Here is a 16,313-nt window from a genome sequence, read left to right as displayed (position 1 = left end):
GAAAACTTCGGCTCTCTCGCAGGAACTGTAACGTGTTACGACCTCGAGAGCCACACAAGAGAGACGGAATTAGTAGGATTACGATAATAGATCATTCGAGTCCTGAGATGCGGTATGAAAAAACCGAAAGGGAGTATTGAAGAGACGGGTAAAGAGGAACTCGAAAAACCCAAAACGAAAACCGATACAAAAACCTGACTGAAACCGGGTATCTTAGCTCCTTGTGACTGATGTCGACTATATCAGTGCTCAAGTCAGTTCGACTGTCCGTTCACTCGAAAGCGAGACGAATAATTCACTCACCCTTACGGACGGAAAAATCTCGTTAAACTCCTTCCTTCCCTCTCATAATATCTTCCCCATCAGCATCAGCGTCGGCACCAATCCTCCCATCCCTCCTCGCCAACTCCCTCCATCCACCTCTCCCTCCAACTCCAATTCCAGGTCTACCCCAGACTACGAAACAATTTCCTCCTCGATTGTGAGTCTTCCATAAATCCGTCAAGGGTTCACCGGTTGCTGGATCTAGACCACCTCGAGATGATTTGGGTCTCAACTACTCCAGAGGGACTCGATCGAATCAGCTGGGATGGGAAAAGGAAGGGAAGGAAAGGACGAACCATTTCGATAGTAGTAGAATTCCTCAAAACTAATCTCGTATGATACACCCCTAGTCCGCCAACCGGTACACCCACCGCCACGAGTCCCACAAGTAACACATAACTAATGATTGAGTCCCATCTCGCTGGACCGAGGATCGAAGGAGCGAGAGAGATGTAGTAGGAAGTGAAGGCGAGGGAGTAGAGGAGCAGGAGAGAGGTCGAAGAGAGGAAGGTGAGGAAAGGGAGGTAGTTACGTCGTGCTATACACTGTCGAGTCGAGCGCGAGTCGAGAACCCCGTAGTGAGACGGAAGAGTTAGCTCAGATCGAAAAAAAAAGGGAAAGAGAGGACGAAAGGAGATTGATTTACGTTGTTTAGGAATGCGCACTATCGACGATGAGTGAGAACTAGTTGTCAATAACGTCCACAGCTCTGAGAGAGAGAGAGAGAGAGAGAAAAGGCTGCTTACGTGATGATCGGTTAATTCAACGCAATTATCACAAATCCTACAATGACTCGTTCGAGGAGGTCTATAAATCTCGCAGGTTTCACACCCTGTTCACATACCCATCACACATCAGCGATCTCCTTTTTAGGTCGTCGCTTTCTCGGACCGAACACTCGAAGAGAGAAAAGAGGGAAGAGAGCGAGAAACGTACATTTTGATCCAACCACTCCATTCTTCACTCTCACGTATTTAACTTCCGCAACAAATTTCCCTTCTCCTTCTTCATCTCCTCGTCCGTCGACGTCGGCGTGGACGATGGGAGGTTCGTATTTCCTTTGAGGGTCCGGATCTAAATTCCTCGGTAGGATTCCGGGATCCGTTAGAGCTGCTTTCAACTACCCAACATCGTACACATACACGTGGGCATCAGTATTGACTAACTTCTTCCTCATCGTTGCGTCGTCTCGTCGAGAGAGAGAGAGAGAGCTTCGAGAACAGGAAGAAAAAGCGAGTGACTAACCATACTACTCCAACTGATCATCGTCAAATAACAAAAAACTCCCACAACAGCCCCTCCCTTCCCTCTTCCATAATGTCTAATCAACCCCCTCCCTACGACTCCTAACCATAGTCCGGGTAAGCCGAAAGCGACGAAGAGGGAAGCTATGAAAGGAAGGAGGTTGTCTCGGGACGTTAGGAGTCTACCTCGACAAAAGAAACGGGTTCGACCCTGGTGGAGTGAGTGTCGGAGGAGAGGTTTCGACGTGGAGGAATCGAGGAGGGGAACGGAAGAGGGGAGCAGGGAGGGTCGAGTGAAGGGGTGAGAGACTCGAATTTCGGGAGGTTCTTGCCGTGATTCGGATCGAGGTGCAGTTTGAGAGGGTTGAGGGAGAGGCAGAGGAGTAGGAGTCGAAGTAGAACGTTGTTGCTGATGAGAATGAATAATGAGTGGATCTTGACTAGCTTTTGGAGTGAATCCACCGTTCCAACTAGCAGTTTTGATCGATTCACTAGTTTGATACCTCTCATGTCCCCTTGTTACTACTTCCTCCTCCTCTTCTCGTGTCGTTGTTGTCGTCGGTAGAGTCGCTTGTCGAACAGGAGCGCCTAGAGTAGGTGGTTCACCCATGACTGAAGAAATCCTCGTAATAACCGGTCCATTCCCTCCTCCTCCTCCTCCTCCTCCTCCTCCTGTCTCTCTCCTCGCAGCAGCAGCCGCCGTAGGTGATGCTAACCCTATCGAAGGGAACACCGTAGAAGTAGAAGTAGATGAAGGGGGTCGTATAGCTATAGGAGAAACCGGTCTCCGCTTCTCCTCTTCGGCGCCTCCTGTTGCGCCTGTTGTAGAAGAGAGAGAAGAGGCGGATTGTCGAATGATTTTCGGTCCGTTCCCGCCGTAACTCCCACGTTCGAGGGAAGGAGTTCGAGTACGTGCTGCGGGTTGAGTGAAGGAAGGAGCTTGGGGTTGATGAGAGGAGGTAGGGAGGTTGGATGAAAGGGGTTGACGGATCGAGATTGAGATTGAAGAGGCTGAGGAGGAACGCCGTGAATGCGAGTGGGTCGACATCGCCTACAGGAGTAGGACGCGTTCAGGACAAGTCGGTTTCGGAGAGCGGGAGGAGATCGAAGAAGGGGAAGAACTGAGAGATGAAAGGAACCCTCCCTCGATTTTCCGTGATGTCTGGTCGCGCGATCGCCAGTCGTGTGTGAGTAATCGATAGAGCTCTGACGAAGAGTATAGTGATCAAGCAAGAGCTGGTCGATGGGTGAAAGAGGTTTTCGATCAACAAGTGACATCAATCTCCGAACTCTCTCCCTTCTTCCTCTCACTCGGCCACGCTTAGGAGGCTCACATGCCCCGGTATTCGACAGCTTCTGCCTCGGAAGGTGAATCAGCAGGACCACGTCAAATCGCTTCACCCCATCAGCAGCAGGGATTGAATTCGACTCCGGCGTTCCAACTTCCTTTCGCCTCTACCTCACAACGTCACAACGGTCAGGACTCTTCAGACGACGAGGGAGGAGATGGGAATGACGAGGAGGATGAGGATGAGGAGGAGGAAGAAGGAGCTTGGGATGAAGTAGATATCCCGAATCCGAATCAACCAACTACGACGTCTTCAACTGCTCAGACTCAAGATCCGTCTCAAGCTGGAGCACCAGGTGGTGGTACAGAGAAGGGTATCGAGATTGTTTTTGATCGTCCTGGTTCGAAACTACCAAAATCGAAAAAGTTCGTTTTCCCTTCTCTCTCTCTCTCCCTCTCGCCCAAGCTGACTCACTCGGATGAGGATTCCCTTGATCTAGGAAGAGTACGGCATTAACGTTAGGAGAACGTAAATTACGACAAGAGTTACATAAAGTACATACGATGACACTGTTATCAATGAGTTTGGTGAGGAATAAATGGTTGAACGATAAAGAACTCCAGGTACCGCTCTCTTCTCTCCCTTCTCTTTCTCCCATCTCACTGAAGAGCTCGTTTCCTCACTCGGTAGGCTCGTTTACTTAGTCAATTACCTTCCTCGATTCATTCCTCTCTCGCCTCGATCACTCGAGATCGATACCCCAACCCACGAGACCGTTCCCGACTGTTCGAAGCGACTCTCAAAGACCTCTTATCGTGGTGGTTTCAGGCGTTCAAGGTGGTTCCTGGGAGAGAATTGAGGAGAAAGGGAATTGGGGAAGTAGAAGAAGAGATGAGTGAATGGAAGGAAGAGTATGAGAGACTCAGGAAAAAGGAACTCAAAGGAAAGGCGAAGGAAGTCGAGATGGGATCGAAATACTCTGAATGGCCCTGGGAAGAACCGACCCTCTCTTTGAATAAACGACAAAAACTCCTCAAATCACAATCCACTTCCTCCTCATCTTCTTCATCGCTTATTCGACCTTTCGTCGACTCTCCAGCGACCTGGGAACCTCTAGCATCAATCTCTTCACTTTACGCAGCGGCTTCAACGATGAAAGGGAGTAAAGATTTATCGGTACAACTTTTTACGGCCTTGTTGAGGGCGTTGGATGTACCGACTAGGTTGGTCGTTAGTTTACAAGGGGTCGAATGGAGGAGTGATTCAGCTGCTGGGATCACAAAAAAGGGAGCTAAGGAGACGACGAAGAAGGGAACTGGGAAGAAAGGAGCGAAAGGAAAAGGAAAAGAAGTTGAAACGATCGAACTCAACACTACCGACTCGGGCTCGGATGGAGACGATCATTGGGAAGACGGAAGAGGAAAGATCAATTATAAAGTCCCGAAAGTGAACTTGAGACGATCCGGACCGAGTACGAAGAAATTAGCGAATTGGCAAAAAGAGAAACAAATGATGAGATCCCCTTCACCTGGTACGTCTTCCTCTCTCGCGCGCGCTCTCTCTCCTCTCTCGAGCTGACGAGTTGAAAGGGAGTGAATAGATCCAGAAGAGATGCAGACTCCTCCGGCGCAGTGGCCAGAGGTCTATTCGAGGTATCTGAAAGAATGGGTGACTCTCGATCCGGTACGAAAATTGTTGAGGTGTAAATCGAGGATGGAACCTAAAGGAGGATTGAAATCAGGTGGTGGGAATTCATTAGTTTACGTCGTTGGGTTCGAGGAAGGTGCGTTTTCCATCTCTCCTCTCTCTCTTCGAAGTTGATTCGGAGCTGATAGAGATTTGAAAGAGGCAATTAGATGGTTCAGCACATGATCTCACGCCAAGATATTCGAAGAGTTTCAATAATGTGACGATGAAGTTAAGGGTACCGACAAGTTCGAAAAGTAAGAAAGAAAAAGGTGGGAAAGATTGGTTTGAATCTTTACTCGAACCTTTCAAACGCCCTTATCAACTCGTACGTCTGTCCCTGTCTCTCCCTTCCGTCTCTCGAGTGAGCGAATGAGCGGTGACTGATGAGACGAGGGTTTTTTTGAGAGGAGGAACAGAATCGAGACAAGATAGAAGAAGAAGAATTATGGAATCGATCCAAGAACGAACCTTTTCCTACCTCGTTCGGTGGGTTCAAGAACCATCCCAAGTAAAACTCCACTTTCCTCTCCTTCTCCCTCTCACTGGCTCGGCTCTCTCTGACCTCTCTTTTGCGCGGGTAGTTACGTTCTCGAACAACATTTGCATCGAGACGAAGCTCTTTTACCCGGTACTCGTTCCCTAGGTCTCTTCAAATCCACGACCCCAGTCTATCCCCGTTCCTCCGTCCTCCTCGTAAAGTCCTCAGAGAATTGGTACAGAACCGGACGAGTCGTTAAAGAGAACGAGATTCCGAGGAAATTCGTCAAAGGTAGAGCCGTGACGATTAATTCGAAGAGGAGGGAGGAATTGGTCAAGATGGATGGAGGGGAAATCGAGGATCAGGCGTTGTGGAGTGAGGATCAGACGGAGGTTTTCGTTCCGGATCCGGTCGTCGATGTAAGCTCATTCTTCTCTCTCTTCGGAAATTTCAACGAGAAACCTGAAGGGAAGCTTACTCTCGTTCGCTCGCTCTCGCTACACTCTCGAGTAGGGTAAAGTTCCGAAAAACTCGTTCGGAAACATCGATCTTTTCGTCCCTTCGATGCTTCCTGAAGGTGCCGTTCATTTACCTTCCAAACTCGCATCGAAATGCGCGAAAATGTTACAAATCGATTACGCTGAAGCTATCGTACGTCCTCTCTCGTTTTCTCTCCTTCCTCCTGTTCTCGTCGCTGCGCTAACAAGCAAAGAGGGGAGGGTCCCAAATAGATCGGATTCGAATTCCGTCAACGTCGCGCAACTCCAACTCTTCGAGGAATCGTCGTCGCCTCGGAACATGCCCCGACTCTCAGAGAAGCAATAGCGAATTTGGAGGAACAACAAGCCGAGAAAGAGTTTGCGCAGAAACAAGATCGAGTGTTGAAGAGGTGGAAGAAAGTGGTTTTGGGGTTGAGGATCAGGGAGAGACTGAAGGGGGAGTTTGGGGCGGGAGAGGATAGAGAGATGGGGATCGTTGGAGAAGCTGCGACGGGGGTGGGGAGTGCGAACACGAGTGCGAGTGGAACAGTAAGTCCTTGACCTTACCGTTTTGAGGAACGGAAGGAGGAAGAACTTACTTTTCGAATGGATAAAGCCTCGATTCACTTCCCTCTCCGCCTCGAAATCCCCCGCTCCCATACCTCAATCAACCTCTAAATCTCGTTCGACCTCTTCGCGAAAGAACTCGAGACCCCTCGCGGCAACTTCTTCCTCGGCTCGTAAACGACCTTCATCCCGACGTTCTCCCTCTTCCTCTGCCTCTTCTTCTTCTGGGTCACACGACTCCTCGACTTATTCGGATCAAGCTGCGGTTAAGCCTCCGCCGAGGAAGAGGAGAGAAACTAGATCGACTCGATCTTCAGTCGCCGCTTCCAATTCGGCTTCGACGGCGAACGATTCGAGTTCGCTCAAGATTCGATTACCCGCTTCAACTAAAGGACCTCCTACGGCGAACGGAGGAGGAAGCGGAAAGAGGGGAGTCAGACCTGTTAGAGCTAGTGCGTTGAAAGCGAAGGAAAATTTGAGAGCTGCTACTCAGGAGAATGACGCCGAGGATCAGTGGGAACAAGTTGAGGGGGTGGATATGGGTGCAGGAGGAGTTGGAGGAAGTGAAACGAACGGAATTGACGAAGAAAATGGGATCGCGATGGAGAATGGGAACGAATCCGAAAAACTTCAAGCCGAAGCTGGAGGGTTTATTCGAACGGGAACAGCCGAGGCGGACGACACTACAGGAGGAGGAGAAGAGAATGGCGATACGCTAGGAAATGCAGAGGTAGTAGAGGAGGAACAGGATGAATACGGTTTCGAATACGAATCAGACTGAACAAAGTAGTGTTCCGTTTTTCTCTCATCGTTGTTGTTTCTCTTCTTCCATTTCGCAATACTACGATCTCTCCCTCTCGAGCGATTCCTCTCGACTTACAAACTTGAGTGATGGGCAGTTCAGTTCCGCGGGCCTGTTTTCGTCAAGAAAAGGGGAGAGCTCGCGCGAGAGATCCCGAAAAAAGCTGTTTGCAGGTTTCGCAAGTTGGCAAAGCTGCGATCCTTCGATTGGCTTTGCTGAATTGTTGACGTCGTTTCTGTTATTCGTTCGCTTTTGGCTTGCGTCGACTAATAGGGAAGGCGTGAGCGAGAGAAAGACGTCCTCGCCGAAGAAGCGTTGTCAAAACGAAACTCGAGCAAATCGATTTGTCTTTCACTGCACGCGCAGAGTCCCATGAGCACACACTACAGGAGTTTCAGTAAAGGGACATGGGCCCAGCGGCATGTAGAACAAAGACTCACAAGAGTGAGGTTGAGGACCCTTGCTGCCGCTTCAAATGCGATTCGACACAGCTTCGAAGAGACTGCACGAGTCGCTTAAGCTCACTGATCGCCGAAAGTGGTCGTAGCGAGATGACTACGAAGCTTGAAGAGTAGCGGAAACCCGATCGACCCGGCTCATTACGAAAGAGCAGTTGCGAGAAATCAGGATCGCAAGAAGATAGCGGCAGCCTGCAATTCAAGCAGACTCCAAGAGCGAACGATCAAGACGGTGTACCGTCGTCGTACTCATTGTAAACGATCATCTCACAAGCGTTTCCTGAAGCAACGGAAGCGAGCGAATTCGACAACCTTTCGACTTTGTCAGTTTTAGCCAGCGATCGAGCGTTCGACCCGGTCCTACGGTTCGTCCGCACTAGCCAGGTGAGCCGGAGTACGTCTCAGAAGGGTTAGCGAGAACTACCAAAGCAGGTTGCTGCGATGGACACTCGATCAGCGAAGAATCGAAAGCCAGAGAGGGAACGAGACGACGGTCGAGGAGGTTCGCGACCGACCGAGCGCAAGCTACGAGCGCTGTAGATCTCATACTATCCCGCTCGTCCATTCTAAGCGAATTAACAGAGCGTGAAACGAAGCAGCGAGGTCATCGGTGTAAAAAAGTTGAACGAGCGCTAGAAACGATCACGGGGAAAGAGAAACGACGAGGGAACGCTTGCCGCTCGCTTACAGTAGACCTTGGAGATACTCGCGCCGGTCGGCAGATTCAAAGGTAGAGGACGAGAAGCAAGCGACGCAATTCGTTTGTCTCTCTCTCTCTCTTTCCACTCTCACTTTCTCAACCCCTTTCTCCACCGCCCCGTTCCCTTCGAGAGTCGTTAAATCGTACTCAGGAGAGATGGATCAACTCTCTAGTCAAATCACTCAAGCGATCTCGTTCGCCCTGAACCCGGATCCTTCGATTCCTCAAACTTCTCGACATGAAGCGTATGGGTTCTTGCAACAGGTCAAGAACGCGAGTAGGGAAACTTGGCAGACTTGTTGGACCATCTTCTTGGACGGGAGAACGACAGAACAGGGACAAGGAGGAGGACAAGGGAGTTTGGGAAAGGAAGAGAGAATGTTTGCGTTACAAGTTGTAGCGGAAGCGTGAGTCTATACTATTCCTCTGTACTATCAGATGGTCCAGCTAGGTTAGCAGCGGAAGTGAGGAGCTCGGAACGAGATAGAGTTGGAGGGTCGTGTGAACTGTTGAATGTTCAGCGATCCGAACGAGTCGCTCTTCCTGGACACGAGTAAACTGATCACGGTCGTATGAGATGTGTAGACTACCTTCACTATCACCGGAAGCGCTCGCGATGTTACAGAGTTCAATGTTTGACTATTTTCAACGAGAATATATCTCCGGACCTGCAGAGAACGGTGTAGCTTGTACGTTCCTCACTCTAACTCTCACAGACAGTATAACTGACACTGTACGCTCTCCAGTCTTGAAGAACGCAAGTGTGAACCTCGCAGCTCAAGTTTTCGTGCATACTTATCCCTCAATCGCTCCAAATTTCCTTTCTTCTTTCCTCGCCCTTCTCCGAACCTACCCTTCCTCCTCCTCAGCATCGACATCTTCACCGCCTCCATTGAATCCACAAACGACAGATCTACTTTTACGACTCCTGCATGAGATTTCACTCGAGATTGGAGATGCACAATTGAGGTTGAACAAACCTGCGGCGAGATTAGCGAAGGATGGGGAATTGAGGGATGCGATTCGGCAACGAGACGCGGTTGCGATTGCGGGAGCTGTGTGGGAGATTATTGCGGAAGCGGTGGAAGGAGTCGAGAAGCAAGAAGAGGGAGATTCGAAAATTGGGTTGAAGGGAAAGACGGCGAGAGATGTTGGAGAAATGGCGGTTAGAGTCGCGGGTGATTATGTTTGTGAGTAACACGAGTCTATCTAAGGGTAGGAAGAGTGTTGCTGACGAAGCTCGAGCTGAGATTAGCTTGGATCGATATCAATTTGATGGTTACCCCTCCGACGATTTCACTCCTCCTTCGGACTCTTAACCTCCCTCATCCTTCCTGTCTACCAATTCGAATCGCGACTGCCGATACCCTGATCGAGACTGTCATGAAAGGAATGCCGGCTGGAGACAAATTGAAACTTTTCCAAGTTTTGGACGTTGCGACGGTTCTTTCGGCGTTGAAGGATGTGGGGAGAGAAGGAGGGAGAACGGATGCGGCGAGTGACGAGGAGGAAGGCTTCAGGGAGAGATTGGCGAAGTTGTTGAATGGAGTTGGAACGGAATTGTGCAAAATGCTCGACGAGGTGAAAGACTCTCTCTCTCCTTCTCTCTCTTGATCGACGTCGCACTGACGACATTTGCGTGCGTTAGTCGTCAACTCCCGACGATGCGAAAGCTCTCGCAACAGTTTCCCTCACACCTCTACTCCCTCTCCTCATTTCCTTTCTCTCCGATTCTCACGCCGCGACTTCGCTCACTCTCCACCCCTTCGCCTCTCAGCTCTTATCGATCTACAAGAAGCAAAAGCGAGCAGCGGGAGCAGGTCAAGTCATGACGGATCCGACGATGACGAGTGAGAAACGAGGTTTTTTGGAACAACTTTTGAAGGCGGCTGTAGGGAAAATGGAGTTTGGTCAAGAGGTTGAATGGGAAATGTCGATAGTTGGAGAAGAGGACGAGGATCAACTACTGTTTGAGGAGTTGAGAAAAGTAAGTCGCACCTTCATTCGAGTTGAAAGGAAAGAAGGAGAGAAAATTGATGGGTTTTCGTTTTCGATTGAAAAAAGTCGCTGAGAACGATCGGAGATGGAATCGCTTGGATCGATCCTGAGTTGTATGGAACGGCGATTCGAACGATCGTGAGCGAAACGTTGGATGCGTACGAAGCTTCTCCAACGAGCGTTCCTTGGCAAAGAATCGAATTGGCTTTAGCACTTCTCTACGGATTCGGTACGAGGAGCTCTCTCTCTTCGCGAACCATCTACATGTGACTGACTCTCTCTCGTTCAGGTCAAGCGATCGCTGGATCAGGTCCTGGAGCTTTCGTTCTCGTCCCGACAGAAGAATTAACTCGAGCGAAACGAGAAGCGAATTATTCCGTCAACTTCAACCAATTCCCCCTCTCACCTCTCGGTGAACTCATGCTACGAGCTTGTCGATCGAAAGTAGCCGCGCACGATCATCCGGCCGTCAACCTCATGTTTTTCGAAACGATCGTGAGGTATTCGGAATTCTTCAAACTTTGCCCGGAATACATTGCGGAACTTCTACCGACTTTTTTAGATCAACAGTAAGTCGCTCAATCTCTCGAGGACGAGCTAGAATCGTTACTGACACTCATTCGCGTTCTTTTAGCGGTCTTCATCAATCGGATTCGGCAGTTCGAGCGAGAGTTTGTTATCTGTTCAGTCGATTCATTTATCAAGCTCGAACGATCATTCAGAGTCAAGTATCGGGAGATCTCATTCGAGGGATCTTGTCGGGAATGCAGGTGAGTGAACTCGAGTCGATGATTTTCGAGAAAATTGCTCGATTTACTGACCTCAACCTCTTGCTCACTCTCGACAGGATCTTCTCGTGATCAACGCCGACCTACCCGACTCTGAACCTCCCTCCGAAGCCCTCCTAACGAAAACTGCCTCTTCTCCCGGATTATTCGAATCTCAGCTTTACCTCTTCGAAACCGTTGGAACTCTCATCTCAATCCTGAACCAAGTCCCTCCCGAACAAGTCGTCCTCCTCAACGCCGTCCTCGATCCTCTACTCTCTCAGCTCGAAGGATCAGTTCGACCGACAGCGAATTCTCCAGAAGATTTCAAAGCGATTTTAACGTCTCATCATTTGATCATGGCGTTGGGGAACGTTGCGAAGGGTTTCCCCGATTTGAGCGCGAGACAACCGACGGCACAGGGACAATGGGTACAAGGGTTCAGGAAAGCGACGGAAGGTGTCTTGGCGAGTGCGAAAATAATGGCGAGTTTCGTCGTCGTTCGAGATGCCGTGAGTCGAATCTGTTCTTTTCGCTTGGATAAAGCTGACGCTCGATCGTGTAGGCTCGTTTCGCGTTCAATCGTATCGTCGCGACGACGGGACAAGCCGTACTCGACCTCATTCCGACGTTGATCGATTGTTTGATCGGTCAAATCACTTTCCCCGAATTGGCCGAATTACTCTCTTTCCTTGGTCTCCTCGTCGCCAAATACAAGGTTAGCTCACACTCATACACGAATTCGTTCTTGAGGCTGACGCGGATTGAGTGCGAGATTAGACGAATTTTACCACGATTCTCGATACCCTCCTTTTACCCGTTTTCAATCGAGTTTTCGAATTCCTTCAACTCCCCATCGCTGGAACCGATGATCGAGTACAGCATTCAACTCTCAAACGAGCTTATTTCAATTTCATCATCACGATTTGCAGTGCGAATCTTCAACAAGTTTTCTATTCCGAAAGTATGTCCTCTCTCGCTCTTTTCTCTCTTGCTCAACGTTGAGCTGACTCGAGTCGCACGAGCAGAGAACCAACCTCATCTTCAATCGATCCTCCAATCAATCACTCATTACATCTCGACGAATTCTCTCGCTCCCGATCAACGTTACGGATTCGGAGTACTCGTCAAACTCGTCTCGATCTGGGTTGATCCGAACCCTCTTCCTCCTCCGAACCCGAAAACGGGTCCTGTCGTCCCGAGTCCAGTACCTGGGTTCGAGAGGTTCATTTACGAGAATGTAATTGGGATCTGTTTCGAGATTCCTTTGAAGAGGGAATTCGATTACGCTGATGCTCAATCCTATACCGTATGTCTTCTCTCTCTCTACTCTCTTTACGCTGAACGATGACTGATGAGTGAGTGTGAGAGAGAGTAGGTCATCGGAGAAATCGCGTTACTTTTGAAAACTGTTCACCAAAAAAGACCTCAAGAATTCGAATCTTTCCTCGAAACTTCTTTCTTCCCGAGTATCAATTGTCCTCCTGAAAAAGCTCAACCGTTCATGGTCGCTCTGAGGGAGGCTCCAGAGTGAGTCGCTCGTTCGCTTCATCGACTGAGAGTTTAAAACTGATGAAATTTTCGACGACTTCGCAGCGGGAAACAACTCAAGAAATTCTTATCGGAATGGCTCAGGAATTCAAGAGGATACTAATCGCAACCTAGTCTCTTCTACTCGCAAAACCACCCTCGTACCGTATCGTCTCGTCTCGTCTCGTCTCGTCTCGCTCGCAATTTTGTTTTGTTTTCTCAACGCAAACTCTTTCTTCCGTTTTCGTTTTGGATATCCCTTCCCTCCCTTTTGCTTCTAAAACGTAACCCTACTTACTGGTAACATAGAAATGGAAACCACTGCGAACCCTTCTTTCGAGTGTCGTCGCTGCGAGAGTTCATTCTCCTTTTCCTCACTTCTCCACCGCTCGCCGCTTAGCAATGTCGAATCCGTACCTCTCACACCTCCTCACTCGACTCGAATCCGACCTCGATTTCCTCTCCTCTCAGCAGTTACTCTCCACTCCAGACCTGGAATTGATCAAACAGAAACTTCGCTCCATCCCGCATTCTACGACCGTAGCGGGATCGGTAGGGGGAATTGGAGGGCTTGAGAATGGAATGGTATCGATGAGGATCGGTCAACAGGGACAGGGAGCGGGAGAGGGAGGGGCGATGAACTCGGTGTCGACGATGGGACAGGCGAGAGCGCTTTGGGCTTACAACAAGTCGCAGGTGAGTCAGATCGAGTCCGTGATGCCTATATGTCAAGGATGGGCGTCGCGCGGACCAAAGGAGCTCGGAGGGAAGTCAAAGAGTCGAAGGGATCTCTCAGTCTGTCTCACCGGACTCTGACGGTCATGAGAAGCCGCGAGGGAACAGAAGAGGAGTATCTAGATCGTTTGCATGCGGAGGTGTAGCGACGAATTGACTGTTTCAAGGGGAGATTGTGGACCAACTCGAAATGTTGAACTGACTCTCTCTTCGCCTATCTCGCGTCTAGCCCGACGATCTGGGTTTCCAACAAGGTGATATCATTGATATAGTCGAACTCGTAAACGATGATTGGTGGAAAGGAACACTGAGTGAGTTGGTCTTTCAATTTTGCGAGATCTCGAGAAACGGCTTCGCTGAATTGATCTCCAACTTGCTGAGTAGATGGTCAAACCGGTCTTTTCCCTTCGAATGTGAGCTCTCGATTACTTTCTGCTCGAAGGATTTCCGCTCTCACAGCGAGAGGTTCTCTTGAACGAGGAAACGAAGCTCACTCGTTTTCGTTTTTCTTTCCGATTTTGCAGCACGTCGAGCGCATTCAGCCCACGACCCGTGCGCCTCCTCCGCCACCTCCTCAGTCTCAGAACAACGCTCCTTACAACGTCGGCTATTCGCAACCCGTAAGTTCTCTGTTTCGCTTTCGAGCTCGTTTCGTGATTTTTCCGCTAATCTCGAGTCTTTCCTCACATAGAACGCTTCGTTCGCTCCTCCGCCGCCTCCGAATCACTATGCCTCTCCTCCGCCACCTCAATCCACTCAATACGCCTACCAACAATCCCAATACTATCCCTCTTCTTCTTCCGAAAAACCTCAGCCTCAACAACTCTATCAGCCCCCTCCACCTCCTCCTTCTCAGCAGTTTGTCCCTCCTCCGCCTCCGTCGAGTGCGCCGAATGTTGTGGTCGGGACAACGGAAGAAGAGAAGAAGAAGAAGAAATTCCCGGGAGGTGGACAATTTGGGAAAACGGTCGGAACGGCTTTTGCGGGAGGAATGGGATTCGGTGCTGGATCAGCCATCACTGTGAGTCATAATCGTTCGCTTGCGCAAACGGAGCCCTGCAGAGAGGAGCTGATGAACTTGGAGTAATTGACTTTCTTCTCGACAAACAACGCGAGCAGTCGAACGCTATCAATGCGATCTTTTAGACGTTTTCCCGCTGGTCGGAAAAGGTATCAATCATGTCAGGCTGTAGATTGCGTGAGACATCGGAATCATTCCCGTCGGAAGCTCGCTTAAGACGATCTGATCTTTCTCTCTCGTTCATTGATCTCAGCGCTCACTCTCCGATTCTACTTCTGTCTTACAACACAAATTGCTACCACGTCATCATTCTGCATTCTCATCGTTTCGCATCAGTCATGGCAACAACTCTCGCTCTCGTTTGAGACTCGAAATAGATAATTTTATCGAGATGCATCTTGTTTCACATTGTTCGACTCCTTCCGTTCAGCGACTCGAGTCCTCGATCAAGCTAAGCCGATCATTTCTTCCCCTTCGCTTTACCACCATTTCGAATCCTCAAATGACTCTCCGGAATCCAATCCTGATCCAGAACCCTTTCTCCCGGCTTCACAGCTTCTGCCGAATCCCGAATCTCGGAATCTTTCGCAACGACATTCCCGGGAGTTGGTCGAGGTCGTCTTGATTTTTGCGAGGAGCGGGATGAGGAGGGAGAGAGGAAATAGGATTTGTAGACGAGGTAACCGATTGAAGAGAAGAATGCAGAGAGGATCAAGTAGAGCGAGATTCTGGATCATGCGAGAGTGTCAGTGAGAGTGTCAGTGATGGAGAAGGAGAGGAGGACGAACAACTCGAAATCGAACCAAGAAGCAGGAGGTTCGATAATTTCAACGGTTCCTTCGTATCCGAGATAACTCCACTTCTTGCGGTTCTGTTCGTCAAATGTAATCAGTGCATCAGTCAGTTGCTCAGTGTGAATGATGCGCATAGGGAAAAAGGACGAACGGAATCAAGAACGTCGATGAAAACTCGAAGTCCAACTTGACCGATTTTGTTCTCCGAATGGAAACGATAAGGGATTATAGGGGATTTGGCACGGGGAGGTAAGTCGATCGATAAGGGAAGGTTTGTCGTCTGATCGTAATGCGTTGATTCGAGTCGAATGAAGTTGAATTGGCGAGAGAGGGAGCGAAGGAAGGGAATCAAAGAATCGTTCGTTCGTCAGCTTATTTTCTTCTCTCAAACATGATCAGAGCAGGCAATGAGCTCACTTGTCGTAGAGGACGCTCTTTGCCACCCGCTTCGTAGTATTGAGCGTGCGCTGCGACGACTTTGAGCGGATCGGAAGAATGAGATGAAACTTGAATGTTGACGAGATTCGTCGACACTCCATTCGTTACACCTATCCAAGAGAGTAAGAGAATGTGTTAGTGCTGAACTAGAGCGAGGAATTGAAGTGAGGTAGAGTCGAGTTGAGAAAGCGGAAACGCTAGAGAAACAAGGTGTCGTCTAGTCCGTTTCCGAGCTCCCTCCCTGCAATCTCCTTCGTGCGGGGGCATCGTAAGCTCTGTCTCCTTCACCACGTGCTATTCTCACATTCCCTTCCGGCTCTCCTCGCCGCGCACTAACCCTCGACATCTCTCGAGTTTCCCTCGAACGATTCCGACTGAAGAAAAGGAGACAAACTCACGTCCGAAGGGATTACTCTCTGGGAACTTTACGACGACATCTAGATCGGGTTTCCCAGCTTGAAACGAAGGCGCAGCGAGCGAAGAAGAGATCAAGAGGAATAGAGCTCCTGTTTTCTCTCATCGAAAGTTAGTTCGGGCGTAGAGTGCGGCAACGGGGAGAATATACCGAGGGATTGTAACCGCATAGCTGGAAGTGGGTGCAGAGGGGGGGAGTAAGGAAAGAAGACGATGAGGGGAAAGACGTGTCAGAAGTCGGCGAGAGTTTGTTCGATTCTTGCAGCCGAGTATTGTATGAGTCCCCTACTGGAGGTGCTATTGAGTCGAAATTAATCGGGTTTCGATTGTCGACGTGAGGGGAAGAGTGAGAAAGGATTCGGCAAACGCTGCTCTTTTCTTGCCATCACACAAGCGAAATCACTTCGAAACCGCCATACGGATGTGCAAGATCCTCTAGTAACGACAAGAAACCTGCCGAACCAACTCCTGTCGCTCGCTTCGTTTAGGGTTAGGGTTAGGGTTAGGGTTAGGGTTAGGGTTAGGGTTAGGGTTAGGGTTAGGGTTAGGGTTAGGGTTAGGGTTAGGGTTAGGGTTAGGGTTAGGG

The 16,313-nt window shown here is 49.6% G+C and overlaps 5 protein-coding genes across 5 annotated transcripts; 3 read left to right on the top strand and 2 right to left on the bottom strand.

The window, feature by feature from the left end:
• Nucleotides 1-325: 325 nt before the first annotated feature.
• JCM6883_006256 (uncharacterized protein) lies at nucleotides 326-2,616 on the bottom strand (the record flags this gene model as incomplete). Its single annotated transcript, XM_076634500.1, has 6 exons — nucleotides 326-556; nucleotides 621-869; nucleotides 971-988; nucleotides 1,071-1,156; nucleotides 1,261-1,444; nucleotides 1,570-2,616. 6 exons carry the CDS (start codon nucleotides 2,614-2,616, stop codon nucleotides 326-328), a joined length of 1,815 nt encoding a protein of 604 aa, XP_076485497.1.
• A 286-nt stretch (nucleotides 2,617-2,902) lies between these two features.
• On the top strand, nucleotides 2,903-6,851 carry JCM6883_006255 (uncharacterized protein; the record flags this gene model as incomplete). The annotated part of the gene is made up of 10 exons (XM_076634499.1): nucleotides 2,903-3,282; nucleotides 3,357-3,480; nucleotides 3,548-4,388; nucleotides 4,458-4,640; nucleotides 4,714-4,871; nucleotides 4,963-5,054; nucleotides 5,128-5,443; nucleotides 5,538-5,675; nucleotides 5,756-6,052; nucleotides 6,120-6,851. 10 exons carry the CDS (start codon nucleotides 2,903-2,905, stop codon nucleotides 6,849-6,851), a joined length of 3,261 nt encoding a protein of 1,086 aa, XP_076485496.1.
• Nucleotides 6,852-8,186: 1,335 nt separating this feature from the next.
• On the top strand, nucleotides 8,187-12,449 carry LOS1 (Ran GTPase-binding protein LOS1; the record flags this gene model as incomplete). The annotated part of the gene is made up of 14 exons (XM_076634498.1): nucleotides 8,187-8,437; nucleotides 8,616-8,719; nucleotides 8,777-9,220; nucleotides 9,286-9,611; nucleotides 9,679-10,017; nucleotides 10,095-10,257; nucleotides 10,318-10,597; nucleotides 10,663-10,798; nucleotides 10,876-11,307; nucleotides 11,361-11,513; nucleotides 11,576-11,759; nucleotides 11,824-12,104; nucleotides 12,174-12,325; nucleotides 12,392-12,449. The coding sequence occupies 14 exons, from the start codon at nucleotides 8,187-8,189 to the stop codon at nucleotides 12,447-12,449; spliced, it is 3,303 nt and encodes a 1,100-aa protein (XP_076485495.1).
• A 278-nt stretch (nucleotides 12,450-12,727) lies between these two features.
• JCM6883_006253 (uncharacterized protein) lies at nucleotides 12,728-14,206 on the top strand (the record flags this gene model as incomplete). The annotated part of the gene is made up of 6 exons (XM_076634497.1): nucleotides 12,728-13,021; nucleotides 13,290-13,371; nucleotides 13,445-13,473; nucleotides 13,585-13,680; nucleotides 13,752-14,081; nucleotides 14,180-14,206. The coding sequence occupies 6 exons, from the start codon at nucleotides 12,728-12,730 to the stop codon at nucleotides 14,204-14,206; spliced, it is 858 nt and encodes a 285-aa protein (XP_076485494.1).
• A 335-nt stretch (nucleotides 14,207-14,541) lies between these two features.
• JCM6883_006252 (uncharacterized protein) lies at nucleotides 14,542-15,897 on the bottom strand (the record flags this gene model as incomplete). Its single annotated transcript, XM_076634496.1, has 6 exons — nucleotides 14,542-14,809; nucleotides 14,870-14,952; nucleotides 15,027-15,155; nucleotides 15,293-15,423; nucleotides 15,712-15,819; nucleotides 15,879-15,897. 6 exons carry the CDS (start codon nucleotides 15,895-15,897, stop codon nucleotides 14,542-14,544), a joined length of 738 nt encoding a protein of 245 aa, XP_076485493.1.
• Between the last annotated feature and the right edge of the window lie 416 nt (nucleotides 15,898-16,313).

The sequence above is a fragment of the Sporobolomyces salmoneus genome, assembly GCF_050403485.1.
Source record: "Sporobolomyces salmoneus JCM6883 DNA, S_salmoneus_JCM6883_v1_ctg62, whole genome shotgun sequence".
Lineage (NCBI taxonomy): Eukaryota > Fungi > Basidiomycota > Microbotryomycetes > Sporidiobolales > Sporidiobolaceae > Sporobolomyces > Sporobolomyces salmoneus.
The sequence above is the reverse complement of the archived record's forward strand: the minus strand, read 5'-3'. Positions and strand labels throughout refer to the sequence as shown.